Here is an 18673-nt window from a genome sequence, read left to right as displayed (position 1 = left end):
TGAAGGAACCAAGTGGTGGGAAACGGTACAGGGAGAAGTAAAAGGGTTGGGTAGTCTGGGATTAGGAGCTTGGAGGCCATTAACACCTCTCTTATCTGTCTTGTTTTGTATAGAATGAGGAAATGAAAACCAACCAAGGCAGTATGGAGAACCTGTGTCCAGGAAAGGCATCAGATGAGCCAGACCGGGCATTGCAGACTTCACCCCAGCCTCCTGAGGGCCCTGGCCTCCCAAGGAGATCACCCCTCATTCGTAACCGAAAAGCTGGTTCCATGGAGGTAATGAGAGGTCCTTGGGAAAAAAATGAAGGGGTGGCAGTACTCATAGGACTATATCCACAGATCCTCTAGGTCCCCTTGGGGGTACTCTTGGGACTTGAAGCAGAGTCCTTCTGCTCTGATTGATGTTTTACTTAATCTCTCTTTCAAGCTGGTCTCTCAATAGAGCTTCTTTAACCTGGTTGCTACTTCTCAGATTAAAGAGTTGCCATTGAGGGGTGCCTGAGAGATAAGGGTTTAAAGAGAAAAGATTAAGGAGGAGGGCTCTGGATGAATTTGAAAAGGTGTTCTTTAAAAGGAAATCTAGTAGAAACATCTTGAACTCTGGGCTAAAATCCCAGTCTGATACTTGGAAGCTGTGTGACTTGCTGGGTAACTTCTCTACACTTCTCTGGCCTTAACTTCTCTAAGCCTCAATTTTTTTTAACCTCTAAAATGTGAGTAGTATCCACCTTATAGATGCTCAACAGACAGTAATATAGTAACAATACAATTGATATTTAAGGTCCGGCCCTCTCCAACTCTTGGTCACCTTGGGTAAAAATTATAGCTCAGATAGGAACAAATACCTGGCACTTTTTCTGTACTGTCGTTCCAGAAAGTGGGTCAGCCAAGAGCTTTGTCTGTCTTCCTCTTGTTCTGATGAAGATCTTTATCAGCATGGGCCTGTATTCTGCTATTCTTGAAGTTTGTCTTAGTTCTGGTTCTAGTTCTTTAGCCTAAAGGAAGTAAGTGTTATTAATCTCACATTATGCCCAGCTAACCATCTGAGCTTTTTGTTTTGGTCTTTTTCCTGGAAAAACTGTTTCTGTCTTTGGCCCAATTATATCCTCCCCCCCTTTTTTTTTTCCTATCTAGCTCCTTCTGTATCACTTACATTCATTTTGACACCACAATTTATCCCTGTCCCAGAGACTTTGACTGTCTGATTTAGATTCTGCTCTGTCCTGATGACTCTGTTCACCTGGCTCAGTGCCAGGTCTCTATCTTAGAGGAATTGGTTTTTCCATTTTAGGGATCTATCAGAAGAATCCATAATGAGCTGACCTAGGTTCAGCAAAAGGTTTGCAATTCATATTTTGGAGAAAGCTGAGAAGACGAATTGCAGTCTCTTCTTTTGATTCATCCTTTACTTCCTGATTATTTTAAGGTGAAATTGACATTGGTAATATGCAGAGTTTCTTTAGGTAGGATATACATTATTTTCTCTTTGAGTGTAAGTTGGTATCCGTAGTACTCTATTACCCTTTATACTCACATGCAGTGGATCACATGGATAGAATGACACATAATCTTCCATCAATAAACTGCTCCTCCAAATGTCTTTCCTATTCACATGGTCTGCTAGCCTCTCCTGGTGCTGTTGTGCTTGAACCACGCCCCCCGCCCCCCACCACCATTTTCTTCTGGTTTATGCAGTCATAAGACATAGGCAGCTGGGTGTGGTGAATCACACCTGTAATCCAAACACTTTGGGAGGCCTAAGTGGGAGAATCATTTGAGGCCAGGAGTTCAAAACCAGCCTGGGCAACAGGGCAAGATCCTGTCTCTACAAAAAAAAATATTTTAATTAAAAAATTTTTAAAAAAAAAGACACAGGCAAAGGAAAGCTCTTTGTGTATCATCTCTCAGACTTGATAAGATTGACTTCTTTCTTTCAGGCCTATAGGAAGCTTCCTATTGTAATCACATTCCTTCTTTTCAATTAGTAGTGCTGCTTAGACCCTGGCTTATCCAGGGTGATGGTTGTCCAGGATATTTTCCTCAGCTTTGCAAGGAAATCATCTCTCTGCTCCTTGGTCACAAAGCCTTATAATACTAATATTAATGTTTATCTTCCTTGCTCTATAAATATAGGCATACAACTTGTCCTTCCCTCCATCCCTTCTTCTCCTCTTGTCATCTCATACTTTTTAACTATTTTAGATTATAAAACTTATGACCTTCATAGCAGCTATGCCCTAGCTGGTCATCCTCTCTAACCCTGTAACTGGCTCTGCCCTGTGGGCACTGGGGCTTTTGGGATCCTGGGGTTTAAAGGAGCCGTGACCGGCTTTCCACCCGGTCTGATTGCAGGTCATGAACATGCAGTGCACGGGGAACCTGGACCTCATCCCCTTGCGGGGACGGCGCCGCAGGAGGTCGGGAGACCTCCCCCGGCCTTCCCCAGCCATCGGCCTACAGCCCCGGGCTGTGTCCACCACTCACCTGGCATCCTGCACACAGGTGTCCCTCCCTACCTCACCTTCCTGTTTTACCTTCTGTCTTTGCCTTTTGGGATCTAGGGACTCAGACACTATCTAGGTGGGATGTGTGTGTATTGGGGGTTGTGTGATTGGGCCCTTGTGGGCATTGTAAGAATTCTGTTTCATGTTTCTAGGGGTGAGATAGTTGGAGGGGAGGGCTGCTTGGTTCGAACAAGAAATGTAGTATGGTTGCAGTAGCCACAGCTGTCCCATGGAAAGAAGAGAGGGTGGCCAGACTTTCTTATTTGTGGCTGAGCCATTGTGATTGGCTTTCTGAGTCTTGTGGGGGGATGGATACGATTAGGAAACCGCTCTGCTGAGAACTAGGAATGGGTCGAATAATGATTTCTCAAACTCAGATTGGGAACGGGAGGGCTCTGGGGAAAGGGATGTTGAAAATAGAAGTGGCTTCTAGTATAGAAAGATGCCCCAGACAGTTCCCTCCATAAAGTGCATTTTCTGTTCCCTTTTCATCCCTCTTCTCCTATAAATCCTTTGGTTCTTCCAAACTTTCTAACATTGCTTGGCTTTGTAGGGACAGGAATTCAGGACCTGGGTTTTATGCTTTTGGGTTGAGGTGGCAAAATGATTAATTATAGAGTCCTTTTTCTGCAGGTACTTTCTGAGACTTCATCCTCAAGGCCTGGTGGCTACCGGCTCTTTTCATCTTCACGGCCACCCACAGAAATGAAGCAGAGTGGCTTAGGTATGGCTTCGCCAGCATTTCTCACCTATTGTTGGAAAAGCTGTCTGTCTGTTCTTCAGAGTTGTATTGTGGGAAACCTTTGTCATGGGGTTTGGAACCATCCAGTCAGTGGAATATCATCAGGTGGGGGTAGGGAGGATGAAGTGGGAGAAGCCATAGTTAGATGTGAACTTGGATCTCAGATGATTATTCCATCCCAGAAAGGTGTTTATCTCTTGGTTTTCTATACCAATCACATTTCCCTGGCCAAAGGGCATTTTTCTGGCTTTCCCTCTCATTCCTTATCTGTCCCTCCAGTCTAGCCCAGACCTTAAGGGGCCATGGAGACTCTGAGCCTTCAGAGTTATCAGAGACAGAGCTATAAATAGAGGTACTTGCAACCCTCATAAATGTCGTATTCCTCATTTGAAGAATTGTGCCATGTCTTCCCCTGAAACCTGTGTTTTTTACATCCCCACTCTGGCCCTTCCTACCACCTTGCCCTTTCCTCCATCATCTCCTAATCCTGTAACTTTTTCCCCTTCCTTCTGGAAAATTGACAAGTCTGAGACTGGTGTAGTGGCAGAGGCATCTCTCAGGACTTTGAGGAAATGTCTCTTGATTTTCGGATCCCTGGAAAGGGGTAGAGAACATCATTCAGCTTTTTGTGAGAGCACAGACGGCAGGAAGGACCAAGCCTCAGAGGGTATTGTATTCTTTGGGTGGGGGGCGGTCCTTGGGAGGAACTATCTCTGAGCACAGTGCCTTGTGAGCCAGTAACTAGAACTGGAGGTCAGACATGATTGTGTGGGGTCTGGACTTGGTCCCCTTGCTCTTTCTATCTTGTCCTATCATTCTATTTAGCACCTCTAATTTTTCTGTTGCTTTTGTCCTTGGCACCCATTTTCTTGGCCCCAAAATGGTCAGCTTTTGGACTAGCAAGAGGGAGAAAGGTTTTGGTAACTTTCCAGGCTAATTTTATGAGAATAAGTTGCCTTCTAGATTCCTGAAATGAGAAAGATGGTTTGGGGCAGGAGAAATAAATGACAAGTATGTAGATCTGGCCAGGCGCAGTGGCTCGTGCCTATAATTCCAGCACTTTGGGAGGCCAAGGAAAGCAGATCACTTGAGGTCAGGAGTTCCGAGACTAGCCTGGCCAACATAGTGAAACCCCATCTCTACTTAAAATACAAAAATTAGCTGAGCATGGTGACGCATGCCTGTAATCCCAGCTACTGGGAGGTTGAGACACAAGAATTGCTTGAATCCAGAAGATGGAGGTTGCAGTGAGCTGTGATTGTGCCCACTATACTCCAGCCTGGGTGACAGAGTGACACGCCATCTCAAAAATACAAAAAGAAAAAGAAAAACAAAACAAAACAAAAACCGAAACAACAATAGTGTAGATCTATAACATGGGCCTCTCTTCCCAGAAGTCCCAGTAAAGAATAGGTTTCAGACAGACTATAAAAGAGGATAGGTATGTCTAGCCCAGTTAAGTGGGCCATGGGAATGCTTTAAAGAACAAGGCAGAAGTATGGACATGGAACTGGTTGGCAGATGGTGGTGGTAAGGTAGAGACCACCCTCTGAGATGATCTGAGGACTGGGCAGAACAGAGTTGGCATGACTGCACCAGAAAAGTATTCAGTGGAGGAAGTGTATGTAGGACAAAGCTTGGGGTGGTCTGGGATACAGCCAGCTAGTTTTAGCTTTGCTGAAGAAAAGCGGTCATATTTAGCAACTGTTATTACTCTCTGGAATCTCATTCCAGAGCCTGTTTGAACATGAAAGATGGAGGAAGTTGCTGTATAGAGGAGAGGTCCTGAATTCCTGGGTTGGAATCATCAGCCATCTGAACTTCCTGATTGCTCTGGTGACCCCGAAATCCTGGGACCCCTGAAACCATGGTCCCTTCTTGGTGGCCTCAAGGGAATTGAACTCCTTTCCACTCCATCCATAGGGAAACCCTATGAATGTTAAGTCACAAGCCAAATCCAGGGTCTTGGCTAAGATGGATTTGGAAATAGGGAGGCAAATCCTGAGAACTTGGGTGTCAGTCTTGTTTCTTCTTGACCACTCTGTCCTTATAGGCTGTAGTAGGAGAAGGGACCGTGGAGTCCTAACCCTCCTCTAGATCAAATGTTGGTGACAGTGACTGGTCTGATTTATTCCATACTTCAGAGATTATTCAAATTTTATTTAATCCTCTCATTGGCAATGGAGTTCTCTTTGCTTTCTTTGAATTTATATGTGTGGGCAACTGGCTTTGAGCATAGGCTTATGAGATAATACACTTTTGAGAGCAGAAAAAACATATCTTTTTGTTGTTATTTCCTGTATTCCTTCTTAGTAGGGTGCTCATCACATAATAGGCATGCTTTACATACAATCAATTGATTCTTCACATGCCCTTCAATTTGTGTCCATCTTGACTTCAGAAACTGTGCTGGTACCTGAAAAATAGTTATTTATTTTCTAACAATACAGTTGGTCCTCAGAGTCAGGAGACCTGGATTCTAGTCCAGCTTAACTTCTAAAAAACTATGTGACCTTGAGCAAAGGAGGTCCCTTTTGGATCTCGGTTTCCTCATCTCTAAAATATGAAAGTTGAACTCGATGATCTCTGAGTCCCTTCTAGCTTAAAACATTCAATGAGACAGGGGGCTGTGGCTCACACCTATAATCCCAGCATTATGGGAGGCCAAGGTGGGAGGGTCACTTGAGCTCGGGAGACCAACTGGGCAACATAGTGAGACCTCGTTCCTACTGAAAACAAAAAAAATTGTCCAGGCATGATGGTGTATGCTTGCAATCCCATCTACTTGGGAAGCTGAGATGGGAGGATCACTTGAGCCTGGGAGACCAAGGCTGCAGTGAGCTATGATTGTGCCACTGCACTCCAGCCTGGGCAACAGAATTAGATCCTGTCTTAAAAAAAAAATTGTGAGCCTCATACTTTCATTCTTGGGAAAGGTAAAAAGGCCTGAAGGGAGGGGATGTTGGATGAAAAGCTTAGGAAGGATCGGAAGGGTGCCAGCTGAGTGTTCAGAATCAGTCTCTAGCTTCAGTCAAAGGCTTTTCCTTTCAAACCTGCAAGGACTAGATTTCTGAGTTTCTTAAGCTATATATCCAGGGTAAGGGGTGCCCAATGAAATCTAGGGGGAATCTAGAGGGACCTACCTATAATTTGAGCATTTCTGAGAGCCACCTGGAGAGCACAGTCTATCCCTTTCAGTGTGTTGAATCCCCTAATATGACTAACCCTGCATTTGTAGTGGCCTCTTGTCTCTGCCATGTAGCTCTTCAGAAGAATCCCCCTTTTGCTTGCCCACTGTGACTATGCAGAAGTGTAAAGCCATTTGTGGTTATGTGGAATGGCCACATGGTGGTGGCTCTGAATGGCTGTGTGTGTCTTGATGTTATCATGTGAAGTTGTGTATAGTTCTGTGTGATAGTTGTGGCTTTACGTGGCTACTAACACACTCCCGGCCTTGCAGGCTCACAGTGCACAGGGCTGTTCAGCACCACAGTGCTGGGTGGCTCCTCCAGCGCCCCGAATCTTCAGGACTACGCCCGCAGCCATGGCAAAAAGCTACCACCTGCCAGTCTGAAGCACCGAGATGGTATGTGGGTGGGTTTTGGGGGAGAACTCCTTTTTTCACTTGTCTCTCAGCAAGGACATAGCTCAAGAACTATTCATGCTTAAGATGACACTGGCCTTATAACAAGTTTTCTTCATCAGTAATAGATAGGAGAAGGCACCAGGACCCCTTCCACCCCTCCATTTGCATTCCCTCTTGCCATAAAAATACTACTTATTTATGCTTATCCCTTCATAATCTCCCACATAACAGTCCTGCTGCATCAGTTTGTACTCTTTCCTGGATTCTGGCCTGTAGGGGTAAGGACCAAGGAGGATGATGCATGGTTGGGAAGAATGTAGTGAAACCTCAAATAAAATCCAGCAAATTGGGTTTAGGGAAGGGAATGTTGCTCAGCTAAGGCAGAAAAGATAATATGGAAAGAGACTGGGGGAAGGGATGAAAATTTCTGGAAGATTTTATTTCCAAATGACCAGAAAGAGGACACAGTGGTAAAATTAGGGTTGTTTGTAGGGGTGTATTGTAGTAGAGATGACACATAGATTCCTAAGAGATTTACCAAAGGAAAAGAGATTGACATGTGTTAGTTAGAAATCCCAGGGAAGGGGAGGGGAGCAGGACAGATAACTAACTTTAAAGAACAGACTATCTTGTGGGCAAACTCCAGAACAGAGGGTGGGGACAAGGGTGGGTATAATCCCCATGATGTCTTTTCTCCCCAGAGCTCTTGTTTGTCCCGGCCGTAAAACGATTTTCTGTGTCGTTTGCAAAGCATCCGACTAACGGTACGTTTGCTTCTGACTCAATGTCATTCCTCCTCACCATGTCACCTCTAGACACTTGACTCTGAGTTTTGACACTGACTTTGCCTCTCCTTCCACTGTATTGACACCCTGCTGTCTCTGAATGAGCTACTCACTAAGTGTCCCTCCTGGGATGGTTTCCTTGTGACAGCCTTAGTCTTGGTTGCAGCCTGGCTGCCCCATCCCTGTGGCAACTCAGGGTCTTACTTCCATAATCACCGTCATCACCATTATGTCACTTCTGTCAGCATCACCACCAAAACACTGATTAAACCTCTCCCTTTCCTATCACATGACTGCCAGGCTGTGTACAGATACGATGGTTCCCCTTCTTAGAATGGGAATAGTGTTTCCTAGATTGATTCCATTTCTTCTCTTCCCCAATACCCCCAATTCCTCAGCTTATATAACTTTGATCTTTCTGTTTTTTCTCCAACTCTTTTGTTGGGGTGGATGTGGATGACTAGTTTGTTCCTCTTTTGGAGCAACACTGCAGTTCCCAGCTCCTAAGCCTACTTATATGGATGTTAGTCTTGAGTATATAGTTTCCCATCTCCATATTTCTTTCTCCTGCTTGTGTATTTTGTGTGGCTCTTGTGCTCCTGACATTTGCTTTATGTTACTACTAACCTAGTGCCTGGGCCTAGAAAACAAGAGCCCAGGTTGCTTTGGGATAAAAAATAAAAAGAAAGGAGTAGGAGGTAGTAGGTAAAAGAAAAAGGACCGTACCTTGAGTTTTTAAGTGTAGTTTCCATGTGGCACCAGCCTACCTATGGTAAAGCTATCGCAGAGAAGTTTGAAGAGTTGAGATGTCTGCTGGGGATTCTGGGGGAGCTTAGGAATGAATAATATTTTAAGAACATTGAAGAACCGGGTCTGCCCACACTGCGGTGGGAGGGCTTGGAGATCTCTGTAAACCATAAATTGAGGGGTATGGTGTCTTTGTAGGGTATAGCAGGAGAACCGAGGCTCACTCTCTTTCAAAGTTTTATCCTTGGTACCCTTATTTTTCTCTCTGTATTATATTTTGTCTTCAAGGTAAATCTAGTTTTTTAGGTATGGTTTTCTTCTATTCAAGAGCTAAGACTCTCTGAGGGAAGTAAAATTAGACTAGAAAACCTCTATGTGCTAATCTCCTATTGCCTAGCAAGTGACAGCTGCTAGATTTTAGCCCAGTCAGGTTGTACATCTTCACAAGGCACTGCTGAAATCTCTCCCTAGGTTGACTAGCCTATGCTGGCTCAGTTTATCCCTGCCCCCAGGCTCCCAATTGTGCCTGTGGCAGGAGTTCCCATTCAGAGCCTCATGGGTGTGCCCGCTCATTGAGCTTCAAGCTCTTCTGTCCTTCATGTGCCACAGCCATCTCCAGAATAGAACCTGATGCATCAATAGCACAGCCTGGGACTTGGACTTAGGGTCCACAGTATAGTACGAGGAACGTGGGCTACTCAAATCAGAGCTAAATCACATATCTCCTAGTTCTTAGGTGCCATAAGAAAAGACCCAAGTCCATAAAACAGACCCTCAGACCTATGTACCTCCAGCTCCCCGAAGCCCTGTTTAGCAGCCTCACCCATTGAAGAAGATTTAATTCTGCCAAAAGGAGGTGAGGAGAAAAGAGCTGGATAATGCAGGTATTGTGCAGGAAAACAAATTTAAGATCTCCAATACCCTGCACACTTCCTCAGGGGTCTTGTGGCCTCCTTTGTTTTTCTTGTGCTGGAGCTTGGAGGCTAATATGCTTAAGAAGCCAGAATCTGGGTTCTACCTGTTGACAACAGCAGAAATTTGGAACTGTATGTCACTTGCTGAGGAAGATTATGTAGATTCAATTTGACCCTCAAGAAATATGAAGGCTCTCCTCCATGGCCAAGATCTTGCTTGACTGACCAGCAATTACAAAGTGGATGTTTTGTCTGTAGTTGCAGATAAGTCACAGCAGCTCTGTCATCACCATCTCCTTGCCATGATATCTGGCTTTGAAACAGCAGCTAGACATACTGGACCTGGCTTTGGAAAAGAGGCAAGGCAGTGTGTCTTCACACTTTGATGGGAGAGCAGCCCTCAGCCTATCGCTGCCTCTGTCCCTGATAAGCTGCTGTTATATCCTGTAACTATATCCAGCACACAAGTATAGCCTGTTACTAAACTGCACACGGAACTCACCAAAGTAAATTAATAAAGTGGGAAAGACTGTGGCTCACGCTCATCCCGAATGTCAGTGTGTGACCACTGGATTCGTCAAGGCCATTATCTTCTAGGGACCCATGTAACTATGTGACCGTTGGTACATACAGTTAGTGCTCACAAGACTAGCCTAGGTAGAGCTGAAATCTGTCCTGACATCCCAGCTAAGGTCTCTGAAGACCACAGTCTCATGGGATCACCTTGTGGAGCCAGTTCTGGTCTGGGAGTTTTGAGCAGTCATCCTCAGCTGCCTTGATTCTACCTTCTCTATACCAACATCCTGTACTCAAGTTCTCGTCCATCCTCACATCATGTCTTAAGATCCCATACCTTTTCTCTAAGATCTTTCCCTGTTGTTCCTCTTACACCCGGCTCCGCATGCCTTTGACTGCTTTCAACCTTTTGTAGCTCAATTACATGCATCCACAAAGTTTGCCAAGTAGCTAAAATGAGGGGTTCAGAATCAAAGCTTTTCTACTCACCAGCTGAAAAACGTACAGTTAGACTCACCAGCAGTGGGAAGAAAATGTAAAATTTTATCTAACTTTCAGCTTCGTAATGGATACAGTATCTCTAAGTCCTGAGTTTTATGTGTACTTTTTTTTTTTTTTTAAGTGATTGTTTAAACAACAGTAAGGTCAAGGATGGTTAGTCAATATTGGTATTTTCACATATTGATTGCATTTTCCACACAAATCATTTTAAAGGAGTTCTACATTCTGGTTTCCTGTCAGTCTCCTGTGCCAGCTGCCTAATACCATCCCTGTCTTTGGCTATCTTAGAGTGTGGTCCAGAAGACCTGCCCTAAAAAACAGCCTTTTTAGCTTGACTATCTTGATACTCAATGCTATCCTTGACACTCTGAGTGACTTTGAACTTTTCATTTTTATCCCTACTTCATAAATCCATTCACCTGAGAATGCAGGCCCTAAGTAGGGTTCATCCAATGATGAGGGATCTTGATGCTGTAGTCAAGACTCCCAGCCACAAAACTGCCAGCTCACCCCTGTTCACAACGATGTGACTGCTGTCTACAAGCACCGACTCAATTATGCTCAAGGAGGAAGGGGAGGACATTGCTGTATGATGAGGTCTCACTTATCCCTTCTTTCAGACTCGTTGTGTGATGACACCACTCTTCTTCCCTGCAAGAGATGCCCAGTGGCTCTGACCATCTCTGCTTCTCTCTTAGCTCACCTTGGATCTGAGTGTCCCCACCTCCCAGTAATGCTTGTGCTAGTCAGTGCCCCCCTCATTGTCTCTCCCTCTTCTCTTTCTCTATCTTTGTGCTTCCTGCCGTGGTCCCCTCACCCCCTCCAGAGCTGCTGGATGACCAGCACCCTGTGGTCCGGTTGCTGCGCAGTTTTTCCTCTGACTGTACAGGGGGCCGGCCAGTCTCCTTGGATGCCACGCTGGCGCATCACCTGCACCAGTGCTCCTACCACCTGCGCCTCTTCCGGAACTGGCTGCGCTCAGGCCAGGATGATCCCGAGTGCCTCTACGGTACCCCCTGCCACCAAGCTGGCTGCTGCCACTACCCTGGCTGGGACTGACTGCTTTGCTTATTGCACTTCTGGCAGGAGAGCCCACCTGTTTCTTTCTCCTGTTTGCCCTGAGGTTATGTAACTTGCATTTAGTGGCTTGGATGGGATTGGGGCCAGACTGCCTGGTAGCTGTAGCATTGGCTGCTCATCCCTTCCTGTTCTCCTTTCTCACCACCTCCTAATGTTACTCATCCCCCAGTTCTGTTCAATACAGGAGTAATCTCTTGCCTTGGAATCTGTTCTTATCACTCTAACCCTCTACTGCCACCATCTTCAAATCCAAATATTTTTCTAGCCACTCTGAGGAGCTAGAGACAGTAACTTTCCTGCCCTCCTGCTACAAGATCATGGGGGAAATTGAGGCACAGAAGCCTCAATTGTATCCTTGGGGCAAACAAAGGACAGAGCTTAGAAGATGGTCAGGTTATAACCCTTTTGAGTTACGGGCTTTAGTCACTGGTGAATGGGAAGCTGTCTTGCATAGACATTGTTGTCCCGCATATCCTTAGTCCCTTTAAGGAGATGTTGAGGAGGCATAGGAAAGATTGGGGACTGAGAAAGTGGTTGGGATGTGTTTTTCTTGATCCTCCATTGGGGACATTTTTTCCATCACCAGTGCCTAGTATTAGGGTTACATGTTTATGTTTACCCTTGGCCCTACCCATACTGATAGACCTACATTGGAATTCTTGAGTTTCGAGCAGAAAATCAGTGCTTTTTCTTTTTTCTAGGGCATTTGCCTCATTTTTCTGATGAAGTACAAAGATCCTAGCAAGTCTGGGGTTTTCCAGTAGATCAGAAGGGTGAAGCTTTGATGTGATGGAAACTATCAAGAAAGAACTTCCATCCCCATCCTGTTCATGCATGTGGTTTTCCTGGGCTGAGCTTCATGTGTATTGCATGCCCTCCAGTTTGCATCCAAGTATTCTAGCCTTTCTACCGACATCCTAAATTTGCATGAACCCCTTCTCAGATTCCATGTCCTTCTCCTTAATCTGGTTCTCTTATTCATGATACCCGAAATCTGCTGTTTCTTCCCAGTTCCCTGACCTCCCTATCTCATGTTAGATCTGCAGTTTCACCCCTTACCTCTGGATCCTTGTTTTATTCCCCCAGAAAGTGTGAGGACAATGTTGGTGCTTACCCTACTGGGATTCTGTTTATTTTTCCATGGGACATTGCAAGCTCTCCATAGGTAGCATAAGAGGTGATTTGATTTACCTGGAGGCCTTAGCAGGTAGATGTTTTAGGAAATCTGAAGGTGAGAAAAAGAGACTCCCCTAGGGGCTCTAAAGAGTTCCCTCTCCTAAGAGTCTTGGATACCCCACACTCCAAAAGCCACGGACTCTCCTGATGGTTCTCAGGGACTCTCCATGCTTCCTTGGCCAGTTGGGGTATATCTGGCAGGAATAACATTGACTTTGCCCATCTCTTTTCAAACAGGATTTGAAGGGTGTTCCATGGTGCCTACCATCTACCCTCTGGAAACACTGCATAATGCCCTTTCCCTACGTCAAGTGAGTGAATTCTTGAGTAGAGTCTGCCAGCGCCACACTGATGCCCAGGCACAGGCATCTGCAGGTATGGATACTCTTATTTTTTACCCTTCTATCTGCCCCCATGCCCATGCTTCCTAGAATATAAGAAAGTAGTAAATTAAAAAGCTAGTTAGGCAATCTACAATGACACAGAAGTACCCTTAAAAATGTATAATTAGTGGCTGGGCGTGGTGGGTCGTGTCTGTTATTCCAGCACTTTGGGAGGCCGTGGCAGGTGGATCACCTGAGGTTAGGAGTTTGAGACAAGCCTGGCCAACATGGCGAAACCCTGTCACTACTGAAAAAAAAAAAAATACGGCCGGGTGCAGTGGCTCACGCCTGTAATCCCAGCACTTTGGCAGGGCTAGGTGGGCGGATCACAAGGTCAAGAGATAGAGACCATCCTGGCCAACATGGTGAAACCCTGTCTGTACTAAAAATACCAAAATTAGATGGGCATGGTGATGTGCACCTGTAGTCCCAGCTACTTAGGAGGCTGAGGCAGGAGAATCGCTTGAACCTGGGAGGCAGACGTTGCAGTGAGCCAAGATCATGCCACTACACTCCGGCCTGGCAACAGAGTGAGACTCCATCTCAAAAAACAAAAAACAAAAAAACAAAAACAAAAAAAAACAAAAAAAACAAACATTAGCCGAGCATGGTGGTATGTGCCTGTAGTCCCAGCTACTTGGGAGTCTAAGGCAGGAGAATTACTTGAGCCCGGGAGGCGGAGGTTGCTGTGAGCCAAGATCATGCCACTGCACTCCAGCCTGGGTGACAGAGCGAGACTCCATCTCAAAAAAAAAAAGAAAAAAAAAAAAGGATAATTGCGTAGGCCAATTAAACATCATAGAAATATCACTCCTTCCTAAGATAATTAATTCAACATAATCCCAATAAAAATATGGTTTTTCTAAAATCAAATCACTTCTGAAGTTTTCATTGAAAAATAAGCAAGAACAGTGAAGAGTGAGTTGGGTGCAGTGGCTCACGTTTGTAATCCCAGCAACTCTTGAGGCTGAGGCAGGAGGATTGCTGAGGCCAGGAGTTCAAGACTAGCCTGTGCAGGCCAGGTGCAGTGGCTCACACCTGTAATCCCAGAACTTTGGGAGGCCGAGATGGGCAGATCAGAAGGTCAGGAGATCGAGACCATCCTGGCTAACATGCTGAAACCCCGTCTCTACTAAAAATACAAAAAATTAGCCGGGCGTGGTGGTGGGTGCCTGTAGTCCCAGCTACTTGGGAGGCTGAGGCAGGAGAATGGCATGAACCTGGGAGGTGGAGCTTGCAGTGAGCCAAGATCGCGCCACTGCACTTCAGCCTGGGTGACAGAGCGAGACTCCATCTCAAAAAAAAAAAGGACTAGCCTCTGCAACATAGTGAGATCCCCATCTCTCCGGGAAAAAAAAAAAGCTATGCATGGTGGTGTGTGCCTGTAGTCTCATCTACTTGGGATGTTGAAGCGGGAGGATCACTTGAACCCAGGAGTTCAAGGCTGCGGTGAGCTATGATCACACCACTGTGCTCCATCCTGGGTGGACAGAGTAAGATTCTACCACAGAAAAAAGAGAGAGAGAGAGAAGTGAAGAAAACCCTGAAAAGAAGAGCAAGCAAATACAAGCAAATACTAGCCCTACCACATTTTAAATCATTCTATAAAACGTCATTTTAGTTTTGATTTTTGTGATCATAGTTCACTGCAGTCGGGAACTCCTGGGCTCAAACCATCCTCTTGCCTTGGCTTCTCAAAGCACTGGCGTTACAAGTATGACAGAAAGACTTTTTTTGAGACAGAGTCTCACTCTCTCACCCAAGCTGGAGTGCAGTGGCAGGATCTCAGTTCACTGCAACCTCCGTCTCTCGGGTTCAAGCAGTTCTCCCTGCCTCAGCCTCCTGAGTAGCTGGGATTACAGGCACCAGCCACCACGCCTGGCTAATTTTTGTATTTTTAGTAAAGATGGGGTTTTGCCATGTTGCCCAGGCTGGTCTTGAACTCCTGACCTCAGGTGATCCACCCGCCTCAGCCTCCCAAAGTGCTGGGATTACTGGTGTGAGCCACCACACCCATCCAGAAAGACTTTTTAGTAAATAGACTGGGGGTAATTGAATAGCCATTTGACAACAATTAAAATTGAACCCACACTGTATACTAGGATAAACTCCATATGGATCAGAAATCTAAATGTAAAAATTAAATCATGTGGTAGGTAACTCTAAGGGCTTGTTCATCCACAGAAACACCAAAAAGTAAGAAGAAACTGTCAGAACCAACATTTTGAGAACTCTGGAGAATAGTAAAAGATTTGCAGTAACCAGGAGAATGCTGAATCCAGGAAGAGGCAACCTAAAAATGGCAGAAAAGCTTTGCAGCATTTTTACTCACTCTTGCCCCACCCCGCCTCCCTGGCTTGGTTGTACTCTTGAAGATGGCAGCCCATGTTCTCAATGTAGGACCCTGGTTCCTGGTTCCAGAGGGAGCAGAGAAGACCTTATTCTCAAAGAATTTTGTCTGTTCTAATTTGTTGGTGGGCTACTTGAAGGATTGACACAAAGTGCCTACCTTTGTTTTGTCTAACTCTAACTCAGGGCAGAAAAGTGGCTGTGCAGAGAGCATTCCTTAAAAACATTGTAAGGCAAATGAACAACCTGTGCCTGGTCTCAGAATGCACTTTTTTTTTTTTTTTTTTTTTTGAGATGGAGTTTCACTCTGTCACCCAGGCTGGAGTGCCACCATGTCCAGCTAAGTTTTGTATTTTTAGTAGAGATGGGATTTCGCCATGTTGGCCAGGCTGGTCTCGAACTCCTGACCTCAGGCGATCCACCCACCTCGGCCTCCCAGAGGTGCTAGGGTTACAGGTGTGGGCCACCACACCCGGCCAGAATGCACTTTTTTTTTTCTTTTTTTCTTTTTTTTGAGATGGAGTTTCGCTCTGTTGCCAGGCTGGAGTGCAATGGCACAATCTTGGCTTACTGCAACCTCCACTTCCCAGCTTCAGGCAGTTCTCCTGCCTCAGCCTCCCGAATAGCTGGGACTACAGGTGCGTGCCACCATACCCAGTCAATTTTTGTATTTTTTAGTAGAGACGGGGTTTCACCATGTTGGCCAGGATGGTCTTAATCTCTTGACCTTGTGATCTGCCTGCCTCGGCCTCCCAAAGTGCTGGGATTACAGGCATGAGCCACCACGCCCGGCCCACAATGCACTTTTTAAAGTGTCTACAAGAGACTCTATTTATTTATTTAAAGTTGAATTGGTTTATTTTCTAATTTGCAATTCTTAAATGTTTTTATAGAAAATGCAATATTACTTACAGTCAAAATTTTAAGGCCAGGCGCGGTGGCTAACGCCTGCAATCCTAGCACTTTGAGAAGCCAAGGCGGGTGGATTGCCCGAGCTCAGGAGTTTGAGACCAGCCTGGCCAATGTGGTGAAATCCATCTCTACTAAAAATAGAAAAAAGTTAGCTGGGTGTGGTGGTGCACATCTGTAATCCCAGCTACTCAGGAGGCTGAGGCAGGAGAATTGCTAGAACTGGGGAGGTGGAAGTTGCAGTGAGCCAAGATCGTGCCACTACACTCCAGCCTGGGTGACACAGTGAGACTCTATCTCTAAAAAAATAAAAATTAAACAAACAAAAATTCAGCCAGTCTTGGTGGCTCACACCTATAATCCCAGCACGTTGGGAGGCTGAGGCTGGCAGATCACTTGAGTTCAAGAGTTCAAGATCAGTCTGGGCAACATGGCAGAACCCCATCTCTACCAAAAAAAAAAAAATTAGCCAGGTATGGTGGCATGCACCTGGGGTCCCAGCTATTTGGAAGGCTGCAGTGGGAGGATCACCTGAGCCTGGGAGGTGGAGGTTGCAGTGAACCGAGACTGTGCCACTGCACTCCAGCCTGGGTGACAGACTGAGACCTTGTCTTAAAAATAAATAAATAAAAATAGAAAACTCCAACAGTTTTCTCATTGCAAGACTATTGTAATAAGGTGAGCAGAAGAAAAGCAATCAACATTTAGGAAAATATAGTAGTGTTTTATGTTTTTAATTTATTAATTTATAGTTTATACTCTTAACGCCTGGGCATGGTGGCTCACGCCTATAATCCCAGTACTTTGGGAGGCCGAGGAGGGTGGATCAGGAGTTCAAGACCAGCCTGGCCAACATGGTGAAACCTTGTCTCTACTAAAAAATACAAAAATTAGCCAGGCATGGTGGCAGGCACCTGTAATCCCAGCTACTCGGGAGGCTGAGGCAGTAGAATCCCTTGAACTTGGGAGGCGGAGGATGCAGTGAGCTGAGATCGTGCTACTGCAGTCCAGCCTAGGTGACAAGAGCGAAACTCTGTCTCAAAAATATATATATATTATTTACTCTAACAATGTCAATATTTAATTATAATTATAATATCAATTATAATTATAAACAAAAGTCTAATAAGACAGACTTCCAACTTATACCTTTAACTAATTTTAGTAATATTCTCTCATGTTGTTTTGTTTTCTAACAGATTTCCACCTTTGCTTGCGCGTGTGTGTGTATACCAGGTGTCTTATATTTGACAAGAGTCTCACATTAGGTCCAAAGACACAAATAGGTTGAAAGTAAAAGGATAGAAAAAGCTATTTTATGCAAATAGTAACCAAAAGAGAGCTGAAGTAGCTATACCAATATTAGACAAAATAGTCTTTAAGTAAAAAATTGTTACAAGGGAAGCTGGGTGCACAGGTGCATACCTGCAGTCTTAGTTACTTGGGAGGCTGAAGTGGGAGGATTGCTTGAGCCCAGGAGTACTCCAACTGGGGAACATAGCAAGACCCTGTCTCTTTAAAAAAGAGTTGTTACAGGTAAGAGAAAGTCATATATTGATAATGAGGTCAATTTGTTGGAAGATAAAACAATTATAAACACGTACATACCAAATAACGGAGCCCCAAAATACATGATGCGAACACTGACAGAATTGAAGGAAGAATTCTGCAATAGTAGTTGGAGACTTCAATACCTACTTTTATTTATTTTATTTTTAGAGACAGAGTCTTACTCTGTTACTCAGGCTGGAGTGGTGTGATCACAGTTCACTGCAGCCTTGACCTCCTGGGTTTAAGTGATCCTCCTGCCTCAGCCAAAATGCTATTATTACAGGCATGAGCCACTGTGCCCAGCCAATACTCACTTTTAACAATGGACAGAACAACTCATCAGAAAATTAGTAAGAAAATGGCCGGGTGTGGTGGCTCACACCTGTAATCCCAGCACTTTGGAAGGCAGAGGCAGGTGGATCACGAGGTCAGGAGATCGAGACCACCCTGGCTAACATGGTAAAACCCTATCTCTACTAAAAATACAAAAAAATTAGCCAGACGTGGTGGCAGGCTCCTGTAGTCCCAGCTACTCAGGAGGCTGAGGCAGGAGAATAGCGTGAACCTGGGAGGTGGAGCTTACAGTGAGCCGAGATCGTGCCACTGCACTCCAGCCTGGGCGACAGAGTGAGACTCCATCTCAAAAGAAAAAAAAAAGAGGAAATTAGTAAGGAAATCCCAGCACTTTGGGAGGACAAGACAGGACAAATAGGCATATCGCTTAAGTCTAGGAATCTGAGACCAGCCTGGGTAACATAGTGAGACCCTGTTTCTACAAAAAATTAAAAAATTAATTGGGCATGGTGGCACATGCCTGTAGTCCCAGCTACCCATGGAGCTAGGGTGAGAGGATTCCTTGAGCCCAGGAAGTCAAGGCTGTTGTAGTGTGCTGTGATTGTGCCACTGTACTCCAGCCTGGGTGACAGAG

The 18673-nt window shown here is 45.1% G+C and overlaps 1 protein-coding gene across 2 annotated transcripts in view; it reads left to right on the top strand.

The window, feature by feature from the left end:
- PPIP5K1 (diphosphoinositol pentakisphosphate kinase 1) overlaps nucleotides 1–18673 on the top strand; it is a 53820-nt gene that overhangs the window by 13388 nt on the left and 21759 nt on the right. Inside the window, exons 24-29 of one of the 2 annotated variants that reach the window (XM_025390656.1) lie at nucleotides 114–278; nucleotides 2355–2504; nucleotides 3140–3230; nucleotides 6709–6834; nucleotides 7536–7598; nucleotides 12791–12928. In XM_025390656.1, coding sequence (XP_025246441.1) covers nucleotides 114–278; nucleotides 2355–2504; nucleotides 3140–3230; nucleotides 6709–6834; nucleotides 7536–7598; nucleotides 12791–12928 — 733 coding nt within the window. The remainder of the gene's footprint in view (nucleotides 1–113; nucleotides 279–2354; nucleotides 2505–3139; nucleotides 3231–6708; nucleotides 6835–7535; nucleotides 7599–12790; nucleotides 12929–18673) is intronic. The other variant, XM_025390657.1, reaches the window with a different exon arrangement.

The sequence above is a fragment of the Theropithecus gelada genome, chromosome 7a, assembly GCF_003255815.1.
Source record: "Theropithecus gelada isolate Dixy chromosome 7a, Tgel_1.0, whole genome shotgun sequence".
Lineage (NCBI taxonomy): Eukaryota > Metazoa > Chordata > Mammalia > Primates > Cercopithecidae > Theropithecus > Theropithecus gelada.
This window is presented reverse-complemented; position numbering and strand designations above follow the sequence as displayed.